The 24,077-nt window shown below is 48.0% G+C and overlaps 1 protein-coding gene across 1 annotated transcript in view; it reads left to right on the plus strand.

The window, feature by feature from the left end:
* LOC144138825 (cardioacceleratory peptide receptor-like) overlaps positions 1–11,371 on the plus strand; it is a 137,951-nt gene extending 126,580 nt beyond the window's left edge. Inside the window, exon 7 of the mRNA XM_077671305.1 lies at positions 5,800–11,371. Within this exon, the coding sequence (XP_077527431.1) occupies positions 5,800–6,029 (230 nt within the window). The 3' untranslated portion in view covers positions 6,030–11,371. The remainder of the gene's footprint in view (positions 1–5,799) is intronic.
* Positions 11,372–24,077: the final 12,706 nt, after the last annotated feature.

The raw sequence follows: 24,077 nt of genomic DNA on the forward strand, positions 1-24,077 counted from the left end.
TATTTTAGGACCCTTTGAGACCGTCCGGCTTCTTGGGCTCTCTTCACCAGCCAAAGCGGTCATCAGGGTCCGAGCTGGACAGTGCTCTCTCCCACTGCTCAGGGGAGGAGAAGGGCAGCGGGGGAGGTTGGGGTTCTTATCGCAGCCGCACACAATATGGTAAAGCGTGCCCGGAGCCTCACAGAAGCGGCATTGCGAGGAGTAGAGAGTGGGGGCCAAATTGTGGGCTCTAGTTGGGAGGGGGGAAAGGTGTTGGTTTGGATACTTCCAAGGTGGTGTTCTTGTTCTTTTGTGATGCTTTTGTGTGGAGGAGGGTACATTGTTCGCTGCAGGTGGTAGTGCTGCGTGATTTCCTTGTAGGACAAAGGGGGACAGTCACGCCACTGCTCGCCGAACTCCTGACTAGGCCGGTGTGTCAGATCGCGGCCATGCTGATGGGTAGCTTCGTTGCCAGGCATTTCAGCATGGGCGGGAGCCCAGATAATCCTTACGCGGTGTTGTGGAGGATGCTGCAGTAGAATTTTAGTGGTGGGGGGTGAGACTAAGCAACTGGAGAAAGTTCTGCATGCTTGTTGGCAGCCCGTAATGACGATCTTTGCAGGGGTTAGAGCAATTGCTAGGGCTATGGCCACTTCTTCTGCCTGTATAGTGCATGGGTGGTAGGAATTGATGCACTTGTGAGGAGGGCTTGAGCTGTAGTCACAACAGTGGTCATAGCTCTCCTCCCGGGATAGGAGGCTGTGTCCTTGTATACTGTGGTGGAGTTTTGGCCGTTCCGTTTGAAGATAGCTTTAGCTCTGGCGTCTCTGCGATCCTGATGGTGCGTTGGATGCATGTTCCGGGGCAGTGAGAAAGAGAGGGAAAGAACTTTATTTGTTGAATTAATGTGTCAATGGGAGCTAGTTGGTACTTCATCATGGGAACAGGTTAAGCGCCAGGCACAACTGGAGGAAGGAAAACAGACAGGAAAGGGGCGCACTAACAACTGAGCTTTGTTCGTTCCGAAAGCTATTATAAAGGCACAAACACACCATGTGATACTAGTTGCACCACGTGTGAAAACGATTACAGCTGCCGCACTCGCCTAACTAACTTCTTTCGAGCGAGGTGGATTATCTGGATGATTAGTTAGGCGAGTGCGGCAGCTGTAATCGTTCTCACACGTGGTGCAACTAGTATCACATGGTGTGTTTCGTGCCTTTATAATCGCTTTCGGAACGAATACAGCTCAGTTGTTAGTGCGCCCCTTTCCTGTCTGTTTTCCTTCCTCCAGTTGTGCCTGGCGCTTAACCTGTTCCCATGACTTTATTTGCCCAGAAGTAGAGAGCTCGGGCTTTCTTTGCCGCGTAAGTCAGCCAGGAGTTCTTGGTTCCTGGCGGCTTCTTCGGCCATCTGGACAAGGCGTAGCTGCGTTCGGGGATCCAAGCTGCGCCGCAGGGTATCCCAGTGCTCTGGATGTTTGATGTCTATGCGAGGTAAGGGGTATTGTTCCGTGGTTTGCTTTGGAATTTCCGCATAATGTGCGCGAAGTCTGCCCGGAGGATATAAGCTATAGAGGAGGATATAAGCTCCAAAAAGGTGCATTTCCATAAGGGACACACGAATACCGTTGTAAATAGTCCAGGTAGCGCGCTGCAGCCTTCGCTAGTGCTGCGGGAGTAACAGAACGCGCGAAGCGGTGCCCCGGACAAACGCCGCATGTGCGGAAGAGAAATCGTGAGTGCGACATGGTAGAAACTACTTCTCGGCTGAGGAAAAGATGTGGCAAGGCCAGCCAACGGCTGTCGGGCGCTAAAATTTGGAGCGTTGCAGGGAACAAATCTTTGTTCGACGGTTTTTGTGGGCTGCCTTCGAAGATTCTCTCGCTCTGAACTGAACTGGATAAGGCTGGTGTACTAGCTAACTGCCCTGGTGATCTGCAACCAGGTCGCGAGGCACTGGCTTTGCTAAGCTATGTAGACAAAACGCGGATATTTTGGTCCGTATGTCTGTCCCTCGAATCACCCGCCAGGCCAAAACTTGGCGGAATTCTTGAAAGATAAGTTTTTATAGGCAAAGCTTTTCCAAACCACTAAAACTGGAGCCATACTCCACACTTTAGATCAATGTTCAGCAGAATAAAAGCATTAGGCATATTTGCGGCAAAACATCAATACACAAGTGCCTTTTGCAGTGTCATTTAAATTAAAAACGCATGCGTGCTTGATCATTCCGCCATCGAATAAAATCGCATGCGTTGAAGACAATGTCTTCAACCAAAATATAAAAAATTAGCACCGGCTTAGCTCGGATATACCAGGATATACGTACCGTGAGCTAAGGCTCAGCTGGTTATTCTTAGGTTTCCTGGTTGTCTACGATTAGCTGATTATCATGCCTACTGCTGCTAAAACTATTTCCAATCCAATCCTATCCAGTCCAGTCCAGTCGAGTCGCGGCGGCGGCGGTTCCGGCGCGCCAGCTGTGCGCCGTGAGACGGCACTGCTCCTCGCGCATGCGCAGCACGGCTCTCCTGGAGGCACGCAAAACTGCTCAACCTCGGCCAGTGTAGCTCACGCTACAGAAGCGCTAGTTCGTGAGGCTAGACATCGTGACGGCATTCCAAAAATTCCAACAGTAACGAGAGGTTTCAGTAAACAGCGCGCGAGCAGTGTAACGCGGTGCAGTTGAATTGATTTTAGCAAACTTCCACTCTGATGATATTAAAGGAGCCATGAAGAGAAAACACAAGTTTGGTTCATTCAAAAGATTGCCTCGTCAGAATCATACTGACACCACTTTTAACGTAAACTTCGCTCAAATGAGCTATATAATTAGGAAAAAAGGGAATGGTCATGCGACCCACTAGCTCATTTCCCGCAACAGAACCTATGATGTCATTCGAGCCATTTCTGCGATTGGCGGAGGCCGGCGAAAGCAAACGCAAATTAGACAGAGCTTACAAGCTTGCCGAACGAGCTATTTGCGCTTAAATTTAGGGCACATCCTTTTTAAAGCCGTAAGAATGGTGGTAAGTGTAAGTTACGAAAGCACATGTAAACATAGAAGTACCGCTTCGTACTGCTGTTGCTACTGCGCGCACTATGCTTGTTTAGCTGCACAGAACTGCGGGGCTTTGGGGTTGTCTCAGACGACACTGGCCGACTGATTGACGCGACGGTGTGTTACGTGAACATATTTGTCAAGCGAGCACTATGTTTCACGAAACCATTTTCTCCCAGAACGAAAAAAAAAGGCAGAATACGACACGCCACGGTATGGTGGCGCCATCTTGGTACAGTAACATAAACAAACGGGCGAGTACCTCAGTGTCAGCACCAACGTACAGGGTGAGGACACCCTTTGAAGGGTCCCGTGCCGCTGCAGTTGGGTCAACGTGCACAACCTGTCGTTCTCGTTTCCCACGAGATCCAGCAACGCGAAACAGATAAGATGATTCAAACTTCGCCAGTTAACCCCGTTGCGGCGATAATCTTTGCGCGGTTTTGATACAATGACTTGTTTCGGCAGCGAGCGAGTGGCCCAAAATGGCGGCGCCAGCGCATACCTGTCTCCACCCTGTACGCCTGATGCGTGAATCAAGGGACCCTAGGCTGCAGAGCGCTCGGTTCCTGTGATGTCATTTGGGACCACGAAAACGCACGATTGATCGGTAAAATCAAAATTTTTACCTATATTGATTAATTTCTCAGTGAATAAAGCATCGTTTGCATTCGGACAAGCGCTGGGGGCACTATAAAACACGAGATCTTTCGAATAACACAAACTTGCATTTTGTCTTCATGGCTGCTTTAAACGGAGCGAGACAGGAAAGGGATAACGTGAGAGGTATGCGGGAAAGAGAAGTGAGGCATTCACGTCGCAGGGGCGGCAGGAGTCTCTCGTCTTTTGAGGACACTAGCAACGAGGTGAGCAAATACGCGGCCTATTTTTTTTTCGTCGTACCGCCTTGACTGTCTATGTGTTTGTGTGTACGTGCGTGTGTGTGAGTGTGTGTGCGGGCGGGTGCGCGTGTGCGCCTTACGTGCTGCACGCCTTCTGTTTTAGTGGTAAGGTTTTAGCACCTCCTCTGGTCGTATAGAAACATCGCTGTATCAAGTAGGGACACCGACGATTAAGGCGACGAGAATTTTTTTATGGGAGAAGCACACGTATACCAATCGCCCCGAGAAGGGGCACAAAGAAGGAGTGACCTGTGATTCAATGCAGCATTCGCGCCCCCTCCCGCAATGCGCGAAACGAAAGTATAAAACGGGGAGAAGAGCCAGCTAAAAGAGGACTGCCGGAGGAGCCTACGCCCGCCTTCAGGCGGCTTCGTGAGCAAACAGGAACTTGATGCAGATCCATTTGCATTGTAAATAAATGCACAGCTCTCGTCTTAGTAAAGCCGATTGCTTGATTATTGAGGGGTCAGATCCACGAGTCTGCTGAAACTGCTCGGAGGACAAGCCCCGGGTAGAAAGAACACGACTTTCACTCATAGATTTTGCGTTCATTTTTATTTTTATAATGCATCTCAGGTGTTTCAATATCTGTTTGGGGGCAATAATAAGAATGGGGATCCTTTTTTGCAAGTTAAATGTCTAACCACACGCTTTTAGTCAAACTTCCACGCGTATACGTCGCTGATCTCTTCCGTAAAACGCCATAGCGAATCGTGAAAAATTCATGAAGTCGTGAATATTTCGCGCCCTTCACAACTTCCTACCAGTGACTGCGAGAAGCCCTGCCATCCAGTCAACCGTTCTCGGTTTGCTGAATAAAGCGATAGGAAAACACTAGGTGCATGATTCCTGCATGAATTTCCGCTGAAGGATGAGTTGCATAACAGGATTCGTACGTCACGCTCGACTGGTCACGCTGGCGAGCTCAACGAAACTGCTTCGAAGCATTTCTCGGTATTTTGATAACCGTAACTGTCCTGGATGGATGTCGACGCCATTTCTTCACCTCACACAAGCCGAATACACGTGGCGTAAATGCGTGTTCAAAGGAAGAGGTTACCGTATTCCTCTGCCCATACAACTAGTAAGCCTAGTCTGTGTGATCAAGGAACCCGTACGAGCCCCGAAACGTGTCTGTGTTTTCACCTTGACTTGGTCAGTGACCGCATCTTCATCTCCATCATGATGCCTGACCCGACGAACTTTTGTCGAAGTCTTGACTACAACTAGTAACCCTAATAATAAACCAGCTTATTATCGGTCAATCTTTGTCGAACACCATTACTGTTGTAGTCAGTGGTCGCGTAAGGAGTAGTGATGGTTAACCTGGAACACTCGAATTTTCTTGTCAAATCCAGCGTATTTGTAGTGTGGCAATGACATGGAGCTGCAATCGTCGGAAAAAACTGTTGTTGATTCCTCTGTCACAGGAATCGGCAAAAGAAGAAAGTGAAATGCGCAGCTGAGAATAATTTGCGGGGCGGCGGCTGTCTTGTGGGCGTGCTTGGCGAGCTACGTTCTACTGGCTTGCCGCTTCGGCAAAGGTGTAGTGGCGTCATTTCTGTGCCGGATGTGACGTCAGCAAAATCTTGGTGTATCCCGACATAAAACACTTTCGTGTTAAAATATAAAACCCCGAAAATGAACAACCCTAAGTATAACGTACTCTTTAGTACAAAAGGTTGCTTCCCCGCAAGAAGACCCTTTGTGCAGGGGTGCACCTTTTACAGGCCTCTTGCTTCGCTGTACTGGCATCACTTCCGGGACGGATATGACGTCATAGAAATCTTGGTGTAACCCCGAATAAAACATGTTAAAATTACCAACATAGCTTCGTTCGTTTTCTTTGCCACAGCGTTCGTGCTCTGCTGGAGTCCTTACTTCGTGTACGACCTTCTCCAAGTGTACGGCGGCACACCGCAGACACAGGCCGCGGTGGCCGTCGCGACGTTCGTCCAGAGCCTGGCTCCCCTGAACAGCGTGGCCAACCCGCTCATCTACTGCCTCTTCTCGAGCAACGTGTGCCGCAACGTCCGGCAGGAGTCCCTGATCACCACGTCGCGCAACGAGCCTCCGTACTTATGATCCGCGCGAGCGGCCGCCGGGTCGGTCACACGTTCCTGCATGACCCGATCCTCGGCCGTCTCCAACTCCGCGGTATGAAGGCACCAACGAACAGTTAGACGGATGTCTGGGGGCATGAGTCCCCTAAACGATCTCGTAAAGGGGCCATGAAGACAAAATATTTGTCCTAATTTGACAAATTTGAAATTAATTTGACATTGTTTGACATTTGACATTGATTGACATTGTTTCTGAAGTTGGAATTGTTTATTTTGAACGATGTAGTCTTTGGTAACCCACTCAGCTTCATTTCGACCACGAACGACGGTTTTAGAGCAGTGCTGTATACCTTTACCCACTCCGCCACCCCCCAACGGATTCGTCGCCGTGGGCAAAAACAATCTCTGTGGGCAAAAACGCCTAAGCCCCAAGGCCTAAGACGCCGAGTGCCTGCGTCAGGCTAAGCAGGGGTACATCATTGAGCTGAGAATTCGTTTAAGCAAACCGCAAAACAAATATCGACACCGCATTATGGATGACAGGGCGCCTGTGAACACTGGGACTCTCACCATGTGTTCTTGGTAAAGATTATATCTCAAGGTTACCTTTGAGGGCTAGGCAGGACCAGTGTCAATAAATAGGGCAGTTCTTGCCCAAGACGGCGAGCGCATGTGTCAGGCTGGGCAGGACCCAGCATTTGTCGCATCTTTGGACACACTTCCGCTGCTGAAATGCTGTTACACGCGTTAACTTTGATTTGAAGGTGAACATTTTTGACAACTTCTGTCTGGTTGGGAAGTTACTAAACAGAAATATAATTAGGCTCCAACCAATCGTACATAGTAAAAACCCGACGTTTCGAAGCCGAGAAAAGACGCAGCTGAAGTGTGGCCCCAGTCACCCCTGAAGAAGAAGCCGAGGCGGCTTCGAAACGTCGGGTTTTCTCTATGTACGATTGGTTGGAGCATAATTAAATTTCTGTTTATCTTTGATTCTCATTCGGAATGACATCAGTCACGCGCAGTTGCAGAGCAGGGAGGACAAGCTAAGCCTACCAGAGTTCACCGACTAAAACGCATAAACAACAAAAATGGCGGCACCCATGAGCCGTCGCAGTGTAAATAAATGTGACGTAATGCGAACTCACCAATGATCATGACGGCGGCGCGAAACAATGGGAGAAAAGAGCTCCGATACTCTGTACACTTGTATAGTGACACAAGCCGAGCGGAAGCTACAAACACGCCGAGACGACGAGAAGCATTTCATGCCCTCCTCCATCACCATTTGTAGTGGTTTACAACAGCTTTGCTGGAGAACGACTTTCGCAGGCCGGCATGGCGACCAATTTTTCGTAGCGTAAGCTACAGTGGCCCAGGTTGAGCAGTTTCGCGTATGCCGTGAAGGGCCGTTCTGCGCAGGCGCGAGGGACATTGGATTGAATTGGATTGGATTGGATTGGATTAAACTGGATTGTGTTGCGTCATAGCCGCGGCAGACGCCTCAATTGCGCAGTAGCCAAGTCTGACGCTGCACCGGAGCCGCTTGATAGCCGTTTCGCGTGGCTCGTGAAGAGCCGTGCTGAGCATGCGCGCGGAGCAGTGACTGGGCAGGACTGGACTGGACTGGATTAAACTGAATTGAACGGGACTGGACTGGACTGGATTGGACTCGATTGCTGAACCTTAGCTCACGCTACGTATATCCTGGCATAGCAGAGCTAAGCCACTACTAATTAATTTTTTTTTATTAATAAAGTGGGAGAAATATTTAAATACTTTAAAATTTCGCGCTACCGTAACGTAATATGAGTAGGAGTGGTGTTAAGTGAGCGAGTACTAAAACATGGTAATCATAGGGTAAAATAAACGTTCGAATTTAAGGGATACGATCAAACGGAACTATACGGAACCCCACTACAATCGCCCTGTCACTTTTCTTCGCGGTGGCTTAGGTCGGCAGATCCCGATTGCACAAACTAGATTCCCTGACTTAATAACATGATTGATAAGAAAGTGCCTGAGGTTTCGCCACTGCTTCGCCTGATTTGATTAAAGAGACCCTGCAACACTTTCGATAAGCGCTTTCACTCTTTCCTTCACCCCTGGAACCGCTGCGAAAGCTAAAGTTATCGTCAGCATGGACCGGCACTGCGTAATTTGCTCGTCGCACCAGATACGCCTTCCATTTCTGCTTTGTGTTTGTGGATTTTTTTTAAGTTTCTATCGAAAAGCGTTCATTGCTGCAACTAAAGAAAAACCGGCCAACAGCGAATACATGGCCTTAGCGGCGTAATTCGAGCCGTCGAAGAACGTCAAGACCGGGAAAGAGGGAAAAATCTTTTGAGCGAGTGTAAAAGTTATCTGATGGGCATAGAGCAGTAATTTTGGCTGAGGTACTTTGCGGCCCCCTAATCTAACTACTGGGTGTGTTGGATGAGTATACGTTCTGCAAGCATTTAAGATTTCAAAAAATGTAAGAAAACTGTTGCAGTGTCCCTCGTAATAACTCGAGTATATTTCTGAAATATGAGATGACGTCGGCGTCATTGTCATCGAGGAAAACCAGTTCTAGAAATGAACCAAACTTCTTCATGTTTCTATGCGGTAACTGTAACAAAGAACCAATCTGTTAACGTTGGCACAACAACTTTTTCTGAATATCACATCGTCGGTGTGCCATTGCTCCATCTACCCTGTCGGAGTCTTGCTGGTGATATTTCTTCTTATCTGCCACCGAAAACGTTTTGTTTAGCTCCGACTCAGAAGAAAAATATCAAGGAACTGAACGCCAGGAGTGTACAGATTGTTTTGCGGGCTTTGGTGAGATGAATGTAAATATTCGTACTTTTGTCTAATTACCCAAACAAAAACTTGGTACTTGTTTTAAATGGCCTGAAAAATAAAAGTATCATTCTGAGCGAAAAATCGCAACTGTTGAAAACATAGTCATATGCGCATTACGTATTTAATCCTTTGTTAAACGTAAGTAACGTCTTGTGTGCTATTTTTTCGCTGCATGAGGAAAGTTTACCACCACACAAGCCTTTTCAAGCTGATGGGGTACGTTCCTCACCACCTCACCTACCTCGCGGAGCCTTATGTTACAAAAACTTCACCCATATTCGCCACTGTGGCCACGGCACGAACAGTTCAAATAGGAAATCTACCTGCCGAAATCACAACCGGGCCACCAAAACCGCCAACATGGAGGGGTTGGTGTAGGTCAGCCCTGAGAATTTTTAGATGGTCATAAAGGGCGTTTCTGCTCTTCGTCCCCATCACGCGGGTGCAACAGGAAAACCTGAAAACCGCGCTTTCGGTTCCTCTTCGTAATCGGTATCGCCCGTCCTTTGTATACTTGAAAACATCATCATAACATTTTATCAAGGAAATGATTGAACCAACAGTTCTGTAGCAGATATAGTTAAAAGGCTGTGCTTTGTTTTCAAGGAACCCTGCAACACTTTCGATAAGCGCTTTCACTCCTTCCTTCGCGTCTGGAACCACTGCGAAAGCTACAGTTATCGCCAACACGCAGCGGCACTGCTTGATTTGCTCGTCGCACAGATACGCCTTCCATTCCTGCTTTGTTTTTGTGTAATTTTTAAAGTTGATATCGAAAAGCGTTCATTGCTGCAACTGAAGGAAAACTGGCCAACAGCCGCTACATGGCCTTAGTGACGTAATTCGAGCCGTCGAAGAATGTCAAGACCGGGAAAGAGAGAAAAATCTTCTGAGCGAGTTTACAATTTATCTGATGTGCATACGGAAGTAATTTTTGGCTAAGGTACGTTGCGACCCCCTAATCTAACTACTGGGTGTGTTGGCTGACTACGTCCTGCAAGCCTTTCAGATTTCAGAAAAAGTTGAAAAAAGGGTTGCAGGGTGCCTTTAAGGCTTGCTTCTTTAAAAACTTCTGCATTGTTGCGGCGTACGAACTACGCTCAATAATTATGCCCATCTCTTGATAAAAATTTCGAGAAATGTTACTTAGATAGATAATGGACTTTCCAACCGGCGTTAAAAACCACTTTTATGTGCACGATGCGTAGCTCCGATATTCTTCCGTATACCGAATAAAGGGGCTGCGCCGAATAGAAAGGGGCGAATTTTCGAAAATGAAATTTGTTATCGCACAGCTATTCATTACGGCCAATAATATCTTGCTTCGGGACACAGGTTTCCGGTATACCTGACAGCTGTGAATGAATGTGCATTTAAACTCCCATTAACGTTTTCAAAATATTATATTTTACCCTATGGCTGAAAACAAATTTCGCCCTCATTTCGGTTTTCTAAGAGTATGATATTATAGTTAAGCGTCGCTTCAATCTAGACAACAGGACTAAACTTCCGCCTTTGTTTCTGCGGGCAGAACATCAGCAGCTGCTCTAGTCCTTGATACATTTAAGACATTTACATAAAGCTACAAAGAACATAATACCAAGGTATTTTTCTAGTTGCTATTTTCTAATCGTCAATAGCAATGCGTCCGTGTGTCAATGAAGAACTAGGAGGCTTAAGGTGTATGCCTCCGGCCTACTATTCTTTTATAAACATGTTTAGCTCTTTATGTATGTATGTGTATTTACGTATGTGTGCACGTGTGTATGTTGTGAGCACGTATTTATATTTTAACATCTTGAATGGAGTGGTCGATTTTTTCACTTTGTCGTTGTGTTGAATTCAAGATTTCTATGGTACCTTCCGCGGCGCATGTGTCCATGAATATACATTGCTTAACATTCCTGTTGACAAAATACAACTTCTAATCAAGAACTTTTTGACTTTCATGCCTCGACTTTTCACTTTCTTTGGGGAACTGTGAGCTTTCGAATTGGGAAGCTGTTTTTTCAACGAACATGACATAATGGTTAATATATGAATGTTTCAAATCTTCACATTTACATACTTCTGATGTTTCCATAGCTGTCAGTTATTTTTAAAGAATGGTATGTTATGTCGTGACTGCCATGTTTCCAGAGGGGTTGTGATCTTATCGTCATTTTTTTTCAGAATTTTTGACGAAATGCACTTCCTCAATGAGTGGACTTTTTGCACTTTGGGAATTGACTGTTGTTAATAGGAAAATATTGAAAATGCTTGTTATGACAAGACACGTTATTGTTGAAACTTTTACGCCCTCCTAGGCGCTATGAACAAGCTTGAGACAATGTGATATGCCCCAAACTAAAGCTAATGTAAACTTTCCTCTGCCCTGAAAATCACCCCTCTTTGTCACGCATTTTCCAAAATATATTTCAGCTCTGGATGTGTGCTATGTTGAACGGCAATGTTAATGTTATATTGTTTGCTCACAAAGTATAGTGCATGTCAATGTGCCAATAAAGGTATCCAATCTACAACGACGAAGGATTGATTGCTCGCTCTAACTAAAATGGTCAATCAATGAAATAGAACTTCTGCCTCCGTTAGGATTAAATTATGTGCTTCATGGACACATAAACCTCCACATTGATTTGTCTGTACTAAATGTTCAGTCGATACTTAGCTTCTTCGGCTGTCACCATCAAGAAACGACACTGCATTTATTAGGAAACAAATCATTTTACGTGACGTACCTTTCTCGCTTGAGTGCTGCCGCATATCAGTTGTAGCCGAAGTTTTTCTTTCCACCAGAAAGCTATGGAACACAAACGCACACATGCACACACGCACACTCACGCACACGCACATACAAATTTATTTATTTATTTATTTATTTATTTATTTATGTGTTTATTGTTTATTTATTTATTTGTTTGTTTGTTTATTATTTAGTTCTATTTATTTGCGTTTATTTTATTTATTTATTTATTTATTTATTTATTTATTTATTTATTTATTTATTTATTTATTTATTTATTTATTTATTTATTTATTTATTTATTTATTTATTTATTTATTTGTTTGTTTGTTTGTTTGTTTGTTTGTTTGTTTGTTTGTTTGTCAATGGTACACTTCATAAAGAAAGCGAACCGAGAAGGACCGCCAGTCCCCTTTCCCAATTCCGGATTTGTGACTTGAAAACGTATAGTCTAGGTACGTTTCCGAGACCGCAATATCAGTTTAAATTTTCCAATTTTGCAGTCAGTATGTAACTGCTTCTGTACCGCGTTGCACTGCTGTATATGTAGTACGCAAGTATCAGCAAACTTGTTGTAACGCTTTATTACACCTGTTCTCTTCTTCCCAACTTGTGGAACACGTATTTGTTCATATGACACTGAAGGTGTCGCGGATACTTCGTGTACGCGAACATTAACGCTAGATGGGATCGCAGTAAGTTCTTTCATGAGTAGGTAAAGTGATTGTTAGGGAGCATGGCAAGCAGAGAAACTAGAAAAGCCATTAGGCCATCTCACGCCGCCTCACATCATCAAGGTAAGTTTTAATGGTATCGGCGTTCCTTATAACACGAAAAGTACTGTGTTTGCTTTGGCATCGCTTTTCTGTGTTGCTCATCAGAAAAATCTTCCTTATTCCCCTTCACTAGCCGTAGCACTGTCGCAAGTACGTGTCAAGACGCACATATATAAACTGCCCGATCATTTACAGGGACCATTGAGGGAACACGTGCAGTAGCACGGGTAGACGTTACATACGGCGCATTGTGTAATATTGTCATTGCACGTTAAATAACCGGGCAACGGTGAAAACACAAAAACCGGAAAAGGAGGGTGACAAATACGGCGCCCTGTGTGCCTCCTCGTCTTTGCACTGTTGCCTACTCATGTACACTAGCTTAAGTTTGCACTTCACTGTAGTGCATTGCCCGTTATCGTTTGGTTGGGTCGCCAGTAATAGTTAAGGACAATTCTGTCGTGGCCGAGCTTCCCAGGCCGCGTGTGGCGGATTGAAATCAAGCCCTGCGCAATATATTATGCCGATATGAAGTGCTCCCAGCAAAGCGGGCAGTGCAAAAACATCACTGAGAGGAGTTTCCTCCATAAACCCCCTTCGTGTCCACCTAATCCCGACCAGACACGCAACCGGAAACGCACACTGCGGAGCTTTATACAACCATCTCGAGCACATAAGCCGCTGCAGTTACGCTGCTTTACATCGCTGAAAACGAAAGGGCTTTTGGGTTATCAAACGCGTAGACGGCCCTGCTGGAGAGGAGTGGTGCCACGGGAACAGCGCACAGGGTAAATATAGCTAGGCCCCACGCTTGCAATGACAGGCTTCGCGAAATTAATTCAGCGCTTGATTATGCGGTAACTGTCGCGGAAACAAATACGGAATATCCGACGTCCGCACGCCATTACGAGACAACGCCTGCGACATCAGGGAGTTCAGCACGGCCGGTGCTAAGCAACGCGTCCCTTTATGGTTGCTTTCCCTTCGTAGGCACCCCCATGTCTGCTGTAGATCACGCCGGGTGGAAGCACTTGTTAGCTAATGGTCGTTATTCACGCTTTTAGCCTTCATGGTTTAGGTTTTTAAGCTTGTTAGCATGCAGGTCGTAGGATATAGCAAGAGCGATGCCGAAAAAAACTCTATGCGATAACCCGCAGAGCCGTGAATCGCGGCCAGCGTTGACAACATTGCATCCAATGCGGGTTTGTCAATACTTGGTCTTGCCGGGGTCAAAGCGGGGGACGTACCGGGCTTAACTAGCCGTAACAGTGCACTCTTGGGGCGAACTAGGGACTACAACACGTTTTAGCACTTTGTTTTAGCGGAGCAGTATATGGCCAGCCTCCCGCGTATATTTCGTCTCCGTGGCCAATGCCCCCGAGCTCCTTCTACCAGGAGGCAGACAAAACGAGTAAAACATGTGCTTACACCTGGTTTACGTAGCAAGAGGAAAGCTAAGAAACCACCCAATCTACATATAACCGCCCCCTACGAGGCGGTGGAGCAAGGAATGGGCTGACACCTCGCGTAGCAAGAGGCAACCATTGAGACCTCCATCATCCATTACGTCCCGCCCTCAGAGTTGTCTCACGTCTTTATTTCACTTTGATTTCCCCTGGACGCACTGAGAAATGAATAAAAAGAACTTAAAGGGAGGGGGGCAGGGGGACACGAGGTTCTGCACTGAAGCGGATCAGAGGGCCCACAGCACCACTGTCCACTGCGGAAGTCTTCTTGTGTTCTTCTCAGGCGATATGCCCGAGGGCGAGAAGCCTGATGCCAGTGAACGGAGTAACTGGATCTAAAATATTGCCGCGAACCATGCATTGGGTTTGTTAATTTGTTTTGCTTTTGCCGACCGGCTGCGCCGGTCAGTGTTATCTGTGTGCCAAGAAGCGCGTGTTCCATTCTTTCTTTCTATGCCGCATGTGTTATCTCTTCTGATAGGGAGAGCATTCCGAACTAACGTGAACAGCCTAGAACAATCTTCTTTGTTCTGTATGTAAATCGACGGTTCGAGAAACACTGGCACCGAAAGGTAAAAAAAGCCTGCAGAGCAGACGCCGCGGTATTCGACTGTCGATGCTCGACTACGCACGTCACTTTCTTGACTGCTATTTCGCCGCCTGTGTATTCTTTGAGTTGTTAGGGGAGCACAAGTTCGCTCCAATAAACTTGTTTTCTTTGAAGACAACTGCGACGTCTTTGGAATCGTGACAATATATTTGTCCAGCACCCGCCAGAGCTCGACTGCGGTCGTATTTGATGTAGATGAGTCCAGTTAGACCCAAGCTTGCGGGGAGGCTGGGCGTACCTCAGAATGCAGAGTGTCCAAGGCTTGAGCGAGAGACACTGAGTAGAGCGGACAGACCCAAAGCAGGTGCTTCAGGTCAGCTCGAACTAGGTGACCATGGATACGCCTGCCTCGGAAAAAGAGCGGGTTGCTTATGAAGCGGAACGCAGCGAATGTAAACGCGAGTGCGATCGGCAGCAGCGGTCGGCGAATAGCGGTGAAGAGCGTGACGGAGAGGCTTCCCACAAGTGGCAGGCTCGATGAAAAGACGGGCCTGCCATGGGCCTTCTCTCCTATCATACCCACAGACAGCAAGAAAACTTTTAACCACACCGTAGCAGTGGCAGAAGGTATACTGCTGAGCTCGGACACCGACTCTCAGTATTTGGCTGTCCGGACGACCAAGGGCGCCGCCAAGGAGCAAGGACTTCTGACCGATGGCGGAAAAAGGGAAGGGGGTAGGCTCCTCTCTCTCTCTCTCTCTCTCTCTCTCTCTCTCTCTCTCTCTCTCTCTCTCTCTCTCTCTCTCTCTCTCTCTCTCTCTCTCTCTCTCTCTCTCTCTCTCTATCTATCTCTATCTCTATCTCTCTCTCTTTCTCTCTCTCTCCCTCTCTTTGTCTCTCTCTCTCTCTCTCTCTCTCTCTCTCTCTCTCGCTCGCTCGCTCGCTCTGGACAGACATTGCGGTGTGCGGCACATTGTGGTTCGAGAGCGATTAGTGGTGATTGGCAACGTTGGAGATACCGAGAACCCGCAAACGTCGAATGGAAGGACGTGTTGCTTCCTACTTTTCTTGTAAAGACTGACGTGGCGGATTTAAAAGCTGGCGGAACGAGCAGTCATTCCTGAATACACGGTGCTGCGCCTCGGCTCTGTCCGAACGACAGTAACGTTAGCATCCCCCCGCACCAAACACACATACACGCCCACACAGACGCGCACGCCCACAGCTGTACAGCTCCGCTGATCTTCCAACTTCACGGGACGGAGCTTCCTTGAATTCGTATTTTTTATATTCGTTAAGAAATATATAAAAGATTCGGAGGTTACACCTCTCTCTTAACGGTGTCTAATCGGAACTGTCCACTCCAGCTACATTTAGCCGCCGATAATGCATTCAGGCGTATATTTGGTGACGCTATATATTGCTACAAGGTCAGCACTCCGCAAAAGGCAGGGGAGGTTAATTCCAGCTGGCTAAATTCGCACACTGAGTTTTCTTTAGTGTAGTGAGGACCATACACCTAGCTCGTGGGCGCTTACTCGCGTTTCAAACACAACTTCTATTACGGGTGACTCCCGTTGGGGGCTCGGGCTGTCGGCGTCTAATGTCGCCGTCGTAACCGTCGTCTTAAGTAGTCACGGTACTAAAATACCGGGACACTCGTTTACGTCTCGTGCTAGAACGCTTCGTAACGCGTGCTAAAAAACACCTGGACACTCTTTTACGCCTCGGGCTGGAACGCTTATTTGTGCTTCAAAGACGCCAGACTTTACAGAAAAGCTGTATACCTCTACCCCCCAACAGTGCCATCGCCGTTGGCAAAACACCCAGGCGCCAAAAGGACACTTATACACTCCGTGTTTCGCCCCTCCACAGGTTTCACGGTTTCTTTTCACTTTTTTTATAATGTAATGCCGCATTAAGGAAGCTGCGGAGGACTCAACGCATTGCTTAGGTTTGATGAGGGAACATGCATTTTAGGAAATAAATTCTTAATTAGTTAAGCGGAAAAGCTGTTTAGAGAACCAATGCTTGAATTTAAACGCCACAGGCTGCGGTATTTGCATGTTTAATTAGTATGAGCTGCTGTATACTTCTTTACCTAAGTGGCGAATTTGCACCTTCGCTATCTTTTACTGTCACATAACCCTACACTGCTTAGTCGCGGAAGACGCAAGACAACACACAGCCTAAGTTCTGACCTTTTCATCATCCCCCAATTTTCATTGCGTAGTTTCCTGCTCCTCGTCACTTACAACAACAGCCTTTGCAAATGGCCCTGTTAAGCCTAAACTCAGGCTTATTAAGAATGAACTTCAAAGTTGAGCTCTACGGTGTTGAAAGTAACGCCGTATTCGTTGTACATTGTTGTGCCAGAGCGCCCGTTCCAAATGCGTTGCACAGGGAGATGCGCCGACAGCGGGGCCGGTTCACACCTCGTTCAAACCAGACCAAACCGCCCTCGGCCGACGTGCCCATACTTTCCCCGCCGCGGCGTCGCCTCTCATTCTGCGTCGCGGCGGCTCGGCCGAATCCTGCATCCGGTGAACGACCGGCAACGGACAAGTCGCTATTCGCCTGGGGGCGAAGTCACGGAGACGGCGTGGGCGTCGCCCTCCCTTTTCCCATCCTGGCGGCTCGGCTGTAGCGCAGCCGCTTCGCCACCATCCGCCGGAATTCTAACTTAAAGGGGCCCTGAAAGGCATTTTGAGCACACTAAATGAACTAGCGCAACCGTTAGATTGGGTCGTCAACGTCCTCTGTGCCAAGTACTACTCTCTTACGCGCAGCGGAAAAGTCACACTTTTGTTGCAAAGTTTGTCGTTTTTTTCTCACCCTTTCCTTCGTGTTTTTGGACGCCGCCATCATCACATGTCTACATCATCGATTCCCAGATGTTCGTCATGAGCTAGACACCCTGCTATTGGGCGGCTTTTTCAAGCACTTCCAGCAAAGAGATGAGTCGTCTGCTCAGCGTCGGCTCACCGGCTTATCTGCCAGCGGAGTGCCGGAGTGCTTGGGCATTTTACGACAAAAGAAACAGGTGTAAAACAAACGCTTAACCGTTTGTATTGAATGCAACACGGCCATAACACGACATTGATATTCTGTTAACTGAGTACGTTCCATAAAGAAAGCGTTGAAGCCCCGTGGCACTTCTTTCGTGCAATCGCAAAGAACTCCCTGAGCCGAATGCCCGGGTTTGACGCATACATTTTATTCAACTTCAAAACAATCCAGAGATGCGTTTCTAACGAATACAACGTCACAACATGCGTTGAAAGTCTGAACCACAATTTACAGAGGATGGGTTGCCTCCTGCCCGTCGTAAATTCGGTACTCACCTCGCGCGCGCTTTGCGGGGACGAACAGCAAGTCACTTAACTCTGGCGCACAAGCCGATGGCTTTTAGCCCCGCACACTGCACATACCCCATGCGAGGTTGAGTCGTACGTCGCTCGAGAAAGATAATCCAGACCATGGGAAGCACTATCCACCCGCAGAAGCATAACGTCGCATTTCATCGCGAAACAAAGGCGTCCACAACACACACACCATCGCCTCCTGTAATGCCAAACGCATCTCGCACTTCCCAATGGGAATGAATGATACGCCTGCAGTGCCCACATGTCGCGAGGTGGGGCCCCGAGCTGAACCGGGATCACGGAACCGTAACTGACTTCTCAGCGGTTTGTGCCTTGTTGCCAAGGCAACCGATGTTTGAGATTGTCAAAGAAATGGCGCTCGCTCCAGCGCTAGAAAGCTCAGAGCCGCGCGGAGAATGTTTTGCCAACGTTGCCGCTCTCCACCACGCGTCGCCCCAAGCTGTACTGGTCACATGATTGAAGCGTTTTGTGCACGGGTTCTGTATCGGTTTAATACTACCTGATACTACTTTTTCACATGCCGCTGGCAGGAATTACCACCGCCGCAAAATAAGACCCGGCACCAGCGGGGCCACATCTGATACGGCGCTTTTTGGATAAACAGTGCGCGATGCATCAAGGGAACGAGCACACTAGAGTCCCTCGATAAACGCCGATCGAGGGACTTCAGAGCGCACGACCCTCCCCGTGCGGCTGCGAGTTCGCCGCCGATAAAAAGTCATGGGCCGCCAGCAACGTACACCGCGAAAGGGCAAGGCGAGGCCACCGCATGCATGCGGCCAGATTTTTCGTTCGCTTTTCCAGCCTTGAGCGGCGTAGTGCGGGATTCATGGTGTCAACAAAGCTTGCCCGTAGCAGACGACAGTCTGATCAGCGCAATAGCGGAAGTACGTCACCGCTGCGGAGCGCAGCATCATGGGAGGCAAGGCTCCGCGCCGTCAACAGCGGAGAGTAAGTCGAAAGGAGGAGGAAACGCGAAGCGACGATAATGCGCGGTTTTCGATTTACGATTTCTCAGCTATTACTCATCGCTTTAACAAAATTCTTGCGGGAGGAGATTGCAAATACATTGCTTTATTTGGGTAGATGTACATCCATGCATCGGCGGGAGGTATTTCAGGACCCCTTTAAAGGAGCACTGCCACGAAAATTTTATGTTACACTTTCATTGCTTTATCAATGCTTAATGGCCTGGTGAACCTGAAACAGCACTTCAAATACTCCAGCGCGCTATAGTTAATTACATTGAACGGACAAAAAATCGTTTGTTTCAAATTCCCGCGCTTTCATCCCGAACGGCGCATATACAGACTCCGTGCCTGACCTCACCGCTTTGTGCGGACGTCACCGGCGCCCGCTTGAGAGGGTGTTGCGCCCGCTCGTCGCTCGTGGGGCCGCGCGCATGAAGTGACGTCACGAGCTTTTGACGAGCGCTGCCGCGTCACTTCTTTTGGCTCTCCCTGGATGATGTCACGCTGATGTCCATTTGCTGAGTGCCGCTCCGCGTCCTGCTCCATCGGCGCGATAAATGAGATCCAATTAAACAATGTTCTTCGCGTCGCAGGCCGCTCATATTTAACCCAGGGTATTCTGTTCAGGGAAGGAAGCGAACTGTGCAGTAATATTAACGCTGAAAATTTATGTCAGTGCTCCTTTAAAGGAGCCATGAGACAAAGGGCCCTATTCTCGACTGCACAAATTGCCGGCATTTCGCCCATGTTTTTTTGCGTAAGCACGACGTAAGTAATCAGTGACGTGCTGCACCTATAGCTATGACGACATGCAGTGTAATTTGACGAGTCACTCATAAAAAAGGTATCACATATTGTGCAAGAAAGATATAAGACACTTGGCATGTACTATAAAAATTAAGACGGTAGCTAAGACTGGCAAGAAGAACACTTTTCTGGAGGTCAAATTTGGCGCCAACACCACAAGGCGATCGAGTAACGTTGATCCAAAAGCGAGCGAAAGGCGGATGTCGAGCTAAAGAACATCACACAATTTTTTTACCGTGTCTATTTATTTCTTTCAAACGCTTTCATTAACACAGCTGGGCTCTCTGCTCCAATGCAAGCTTTCTTGCGTTATCACCTTCCCTGCCGCCACCGCCGCCACGCCATCGTCTGCTGCTATGTTACAAGTTTATGGCGTGATCACAGAAAAAGACGGCCGCGACCATCGCTTCTATGACACAGAAGAGCAGCGAAGCGCTACGCCTGATAACCGCGGAGCGCACCGATGTCGCCGATTTACTCATTCGTCCAGCTCGACTGCAATCAGCGCTGTAATGAACCAAATAGTCACTTTTCTTTGTTATTTTTCTGTTGAGTTCGATCATGTGACCCAACAGCTTACTAGGACGAGTGTGGACAAATGCTATGCATTGGGTTCTCTTTGTCATGGAGAGGCTTGTACTGCCCTCTTATGTTGCGGTTACGCCAAACAAATAATTTTTATTTTATTGCCAAACATAAAAGCAAAATACTGCATGTTATTCGTATGTTTCATGATCGCTGACTTCGAAGCAGTTGAAACTATAATTTGTTTCGGTTGGAAACATGCTTTAAACAGCGCGCATGCGAAACTGCGCCTACTGCAAATTTCCGCACATTTCGCGGCGCTGTAAGCAGGGGCAATGTTTTGCCCTATTTTGCCTGTATTTTGTGACAAAAACAGCCGCCATTTTCAAGCTGTTACGTAGCGTTACGTCACTTTTACGCAGGCTGAAGTTGCCAATGCATGACGTAACCGTTCCCGCCAACTGTTTAAATTACGTCACGCCTTCTCAGCCAATCACAGAGGGGGTGTGTATTACAAGCAGTATTGTTGTTGAATAGCAAAGACAGGCTTACGTTGTCATGTACGCTGCATTTAGTCTGGTTTTTCATTGCCGGCCAAGAATTATGCGCCTTTAGTAACGAGAAATAAGGCAAACTTTAGAACTGGTGTCCGTAAACGACATGAAACGTCAAAATGACGACAGCACACACAACCGTTTTGTCAACCGGAAGCACGTGACCAAAATTGAAAGCCAATAAGAAAAGACTTCCGGCAAATTGCCTGAATTGCCGGCAATTTGTGCAGTCGAGAATAGGGCCCAAAATACAAGTTGGGTTTATTAGAAAGACTGCTTAGTCCCCATAACAATGATACCAATATCATCGCACTCTTCGAACAAATAACGGAGATACTAAAGAAAACGTGTGAAGCAGTCGCGACCCCCTAGCCAATCCCCCGTAACTTTTCTGTGACATCACGGAACTTTGTGCGATTGGCGGCCCCCTAACTGACCTGTCACGACGACACATGACTGGACGTCTGTAATGGGGCCTCTAGTTCCATTTGACCGCATCACTTGAATGCTAACGTGCAGTTAACGCACTGAAAATTATGTTTTATTGGTGGCCCATATGACGTCATTCTTGCTCATAACACGTCACTGTGGCGCAAAATTTGAAAGTTTTTAAATACTTCTTGCTTTTTTTTCGTTAAAAAACATCTTTTGGGGCTGTAATGGAGCTGATGGAGATACTGAATCCTAGTTCTTTCAAATTACACGAAGTTGTATTTTCTCTTCATGGCTCCTTTAAAGGGACCCTGCAACACTCTTCGTGCAGTGCAAGTAAACCTGCGCGACGTTTATACCCCTGTCACACGGGCACTTTCGATCGCGATTGAAGTGAATCGCGATCGAGTTTTCGAGCGCGCTTGAAGTGCCGGCGCTGCTACACGGCCAATTTCAATCGCGATTGGAATGGTGTGGTTCTGGTACGCTAGATGGCGCCAACAACAAAAATTTGCGGCTAGAGTTGGGCAACGCTGTGCAGCCGAAGCCGATAGCCCAGCTGAATCCGCAGCCGTTGCAACGAGTGCGTGGTCCATGCGGGGCCCTGTTCTGTGGCGTGGTGCAGCGTTTTACTGGTTTTACGGTGCGGCGTTTGTTCAGTGAAGTTTTTTTTTACGCATTTGTGGCCATGACTTACGAACAGAAACTGCAAATAGCGTGGTTGATGTCGACGTCTATTTCTCTGGAAAACGAGATAGAGATTGCGAAGGCAGAAGCAGACAACCTGAAGCGGCAGTTGCTGTTCACAAGCAGCCTGTGTGCTGCAACTGCAACTGCGGATTGCCCCGGAACCGTACAGCGGGAGCGATGGTCCTTCGACCGAAATGAAAGGTGGTTTGAGGACTTCCGCAACCGTCCGCTCAATCCCCAGGTTGCGTAGCGCCTCCGTAATGTCGGCGTAAACACCGGCGTTGCGCTTTTGTCCCCGCAGTTCATCCAGGTGGTCTTCCCAGCAGTCAATGAGGACAGACGTGGCGTTGGTGGTCCACACGTTGCGCGCTGACGAAAGCTTACGTTTTTTGTTGGCATTTGAACCATTGCCGCCTGAAGCCATAGCTTCTCAACTGCACGTGCCGGTATGGTGCCGGTGCGTTCAGGTCGCATGCACAAACATAGAGAACGCCATGGACGCCAGGTTCGTTTCCAAGGGCGGTAGGCAGTGGTTTTGAGAGTATCCGAATTTGAGTTTTTGAAATAAGTAAATTTAGCAAAAAAAAGTTTTCGCGGGCATATTTACAAACTTATTTAGCAAAAGTAGCGGAGTTACATGAAGTTTGCTCTTTCTAAAAATTGGCTGAGTGAGGACGAGGTTACCGACGGCTGCCCCGATCGCGCTCGAACGCTTCGATCGCGCTTGGGAAACGAGGATTGAGTTCAAGCGGGATCGAGCTCGATCGCGATTGAAAGTGACCGTGTAGCAGCTCTCGATCCGGATTGAACTCGATCCGGATCGACTCAGTCGCGATCGAAAGTGCCCGTGTGACAGGGGTATTAGATTAGACTTCCACGAGCACCCGAGCCAAATATTACACGTGCACGTGAAGCGGTAAGCGCGCCAATCGCCGTGAAAGACGCGTAAAAACCAACCGCCCTCTCTTCAATTCTCATTATGCACCCCTGGCATGGCCTCTGCGACGTCAGTGGGGCCATGGCTGTCTTGGCTGTCCTATTGGCTGTCGCCGGTCAACTTGGCGGCTAAATTCTGGCATTTCTTGTGACGATCAGCCACCGTCGGCGCTGTGTATGAACCTCTTCTATGTCTGAACCTGTCCGCATGCTTTTGGTGTTTTTTTTTTGTTTGTTTTGAGTGCGCGCGGAGTTTGAGTGACGAACTAAATTTTCCACTTTCAACAAGCCCACTCGACAACAAACGTTTATTGCTCCAAAAACGCCCTACCAGCCTGAGCGCTTGCTTGCGAGCAGGCCACCACGCCTGCTTTTTTATGGCACCATACCGGAAATAGACCCATCTATGTTGCGGGGAAACGAACGAAACTCCCCGGCCTGTGACATATCAAAGGCCGCCGAACAGAACGCCACGCGCCGCCCCCCTCTCCTGGAGAGAGCGCGCAGCTTTCGTCGCGTTGTCCGCGGTTGAGTTGAGAGGGAACATTTATGCGCGATTTCTCATCGCGCGTAGTTTCGGTGATAGTGAACGGATTTTCATAATTCTTGCGGGAGGAGATTGCTGAGACAATAGACTTTACCCCAAAATACATTCCGAGTAGTGGATGGTAAGTGTTGCAGGATCCCTTTAAGCCAACGAGAGTCCTGATTGGAGCTATTCAAACTTCTCGGGCGACAACTGAATTCTGGGGGTATAAAAACCCGCCCGGATCACGTTTCGTCGGCATTCTTGAGTGGCATTCTCCGGCGGCATTCTTCGGCACCAGTCTCTTCAGAGGCACCAAGTGGAGAGGTGCTGTCGCCTTTGTGCGAGTCATGTAACGTTTGCTCACCCTTGAACACACCGTATATCAATGTTGCTTCAACTTTTCGTCGGCTCGAGAACTTCATCGCTCTGCTCTGCGCCGCGTCGATAGCGGACGGAGCAAGGCAACGTCGCTACACCGGTGACTGCGCTCGGATGCCCAGTCGCAGCAGTGGTGGCTGCGGTGAGCGGGCCCAGTCCCAACAGCGGAGACAGCGTCGGGATGGCTGATTCCCAACATCGGTGACGAGCTGGATGCGAGTCTCAACCTTGGAGGCAGCGCTGGGAAGGTCATTCCCAACAACATCAAGCTGCAGGTCCGGTTGACGACGTTTAGCCCCAAAGCGTGGCGTTAAGCCTAACCACAGGCCATAGCGTATGCACGTCACCCCTCCGAACTGTACCAACAATTTGCGATTTGTTTTTCGACTTATTCATCATCGCTTTCGTTTCCTACAGCTACAGTACCTCACCACTTGCGAGGGGGTTTATTAGCAGGAAAACTGAGTCCGGCGGATAGGG

The sequence above is a fragment of the Haemaphysalis longicornis genome, unplaced genomic scaffold, assembly GCF_048455015.1.
Source record: "Haemaphysalis longicornis isolate Haplotype H1 unplaced genomic scaffold, Haemaphysalis longicornis Haplotype H1 scaffold_5, whole genome shotgun sequence".
In the NCBI taxonomy this organism is placed as follows: domain Eukaryota; kingdom Metazoa; phylum Arthropoda; class Arachnida; order Ixodida; family Ixodidae; genus Haemaphysalis; species Haemaphysalis longicornis.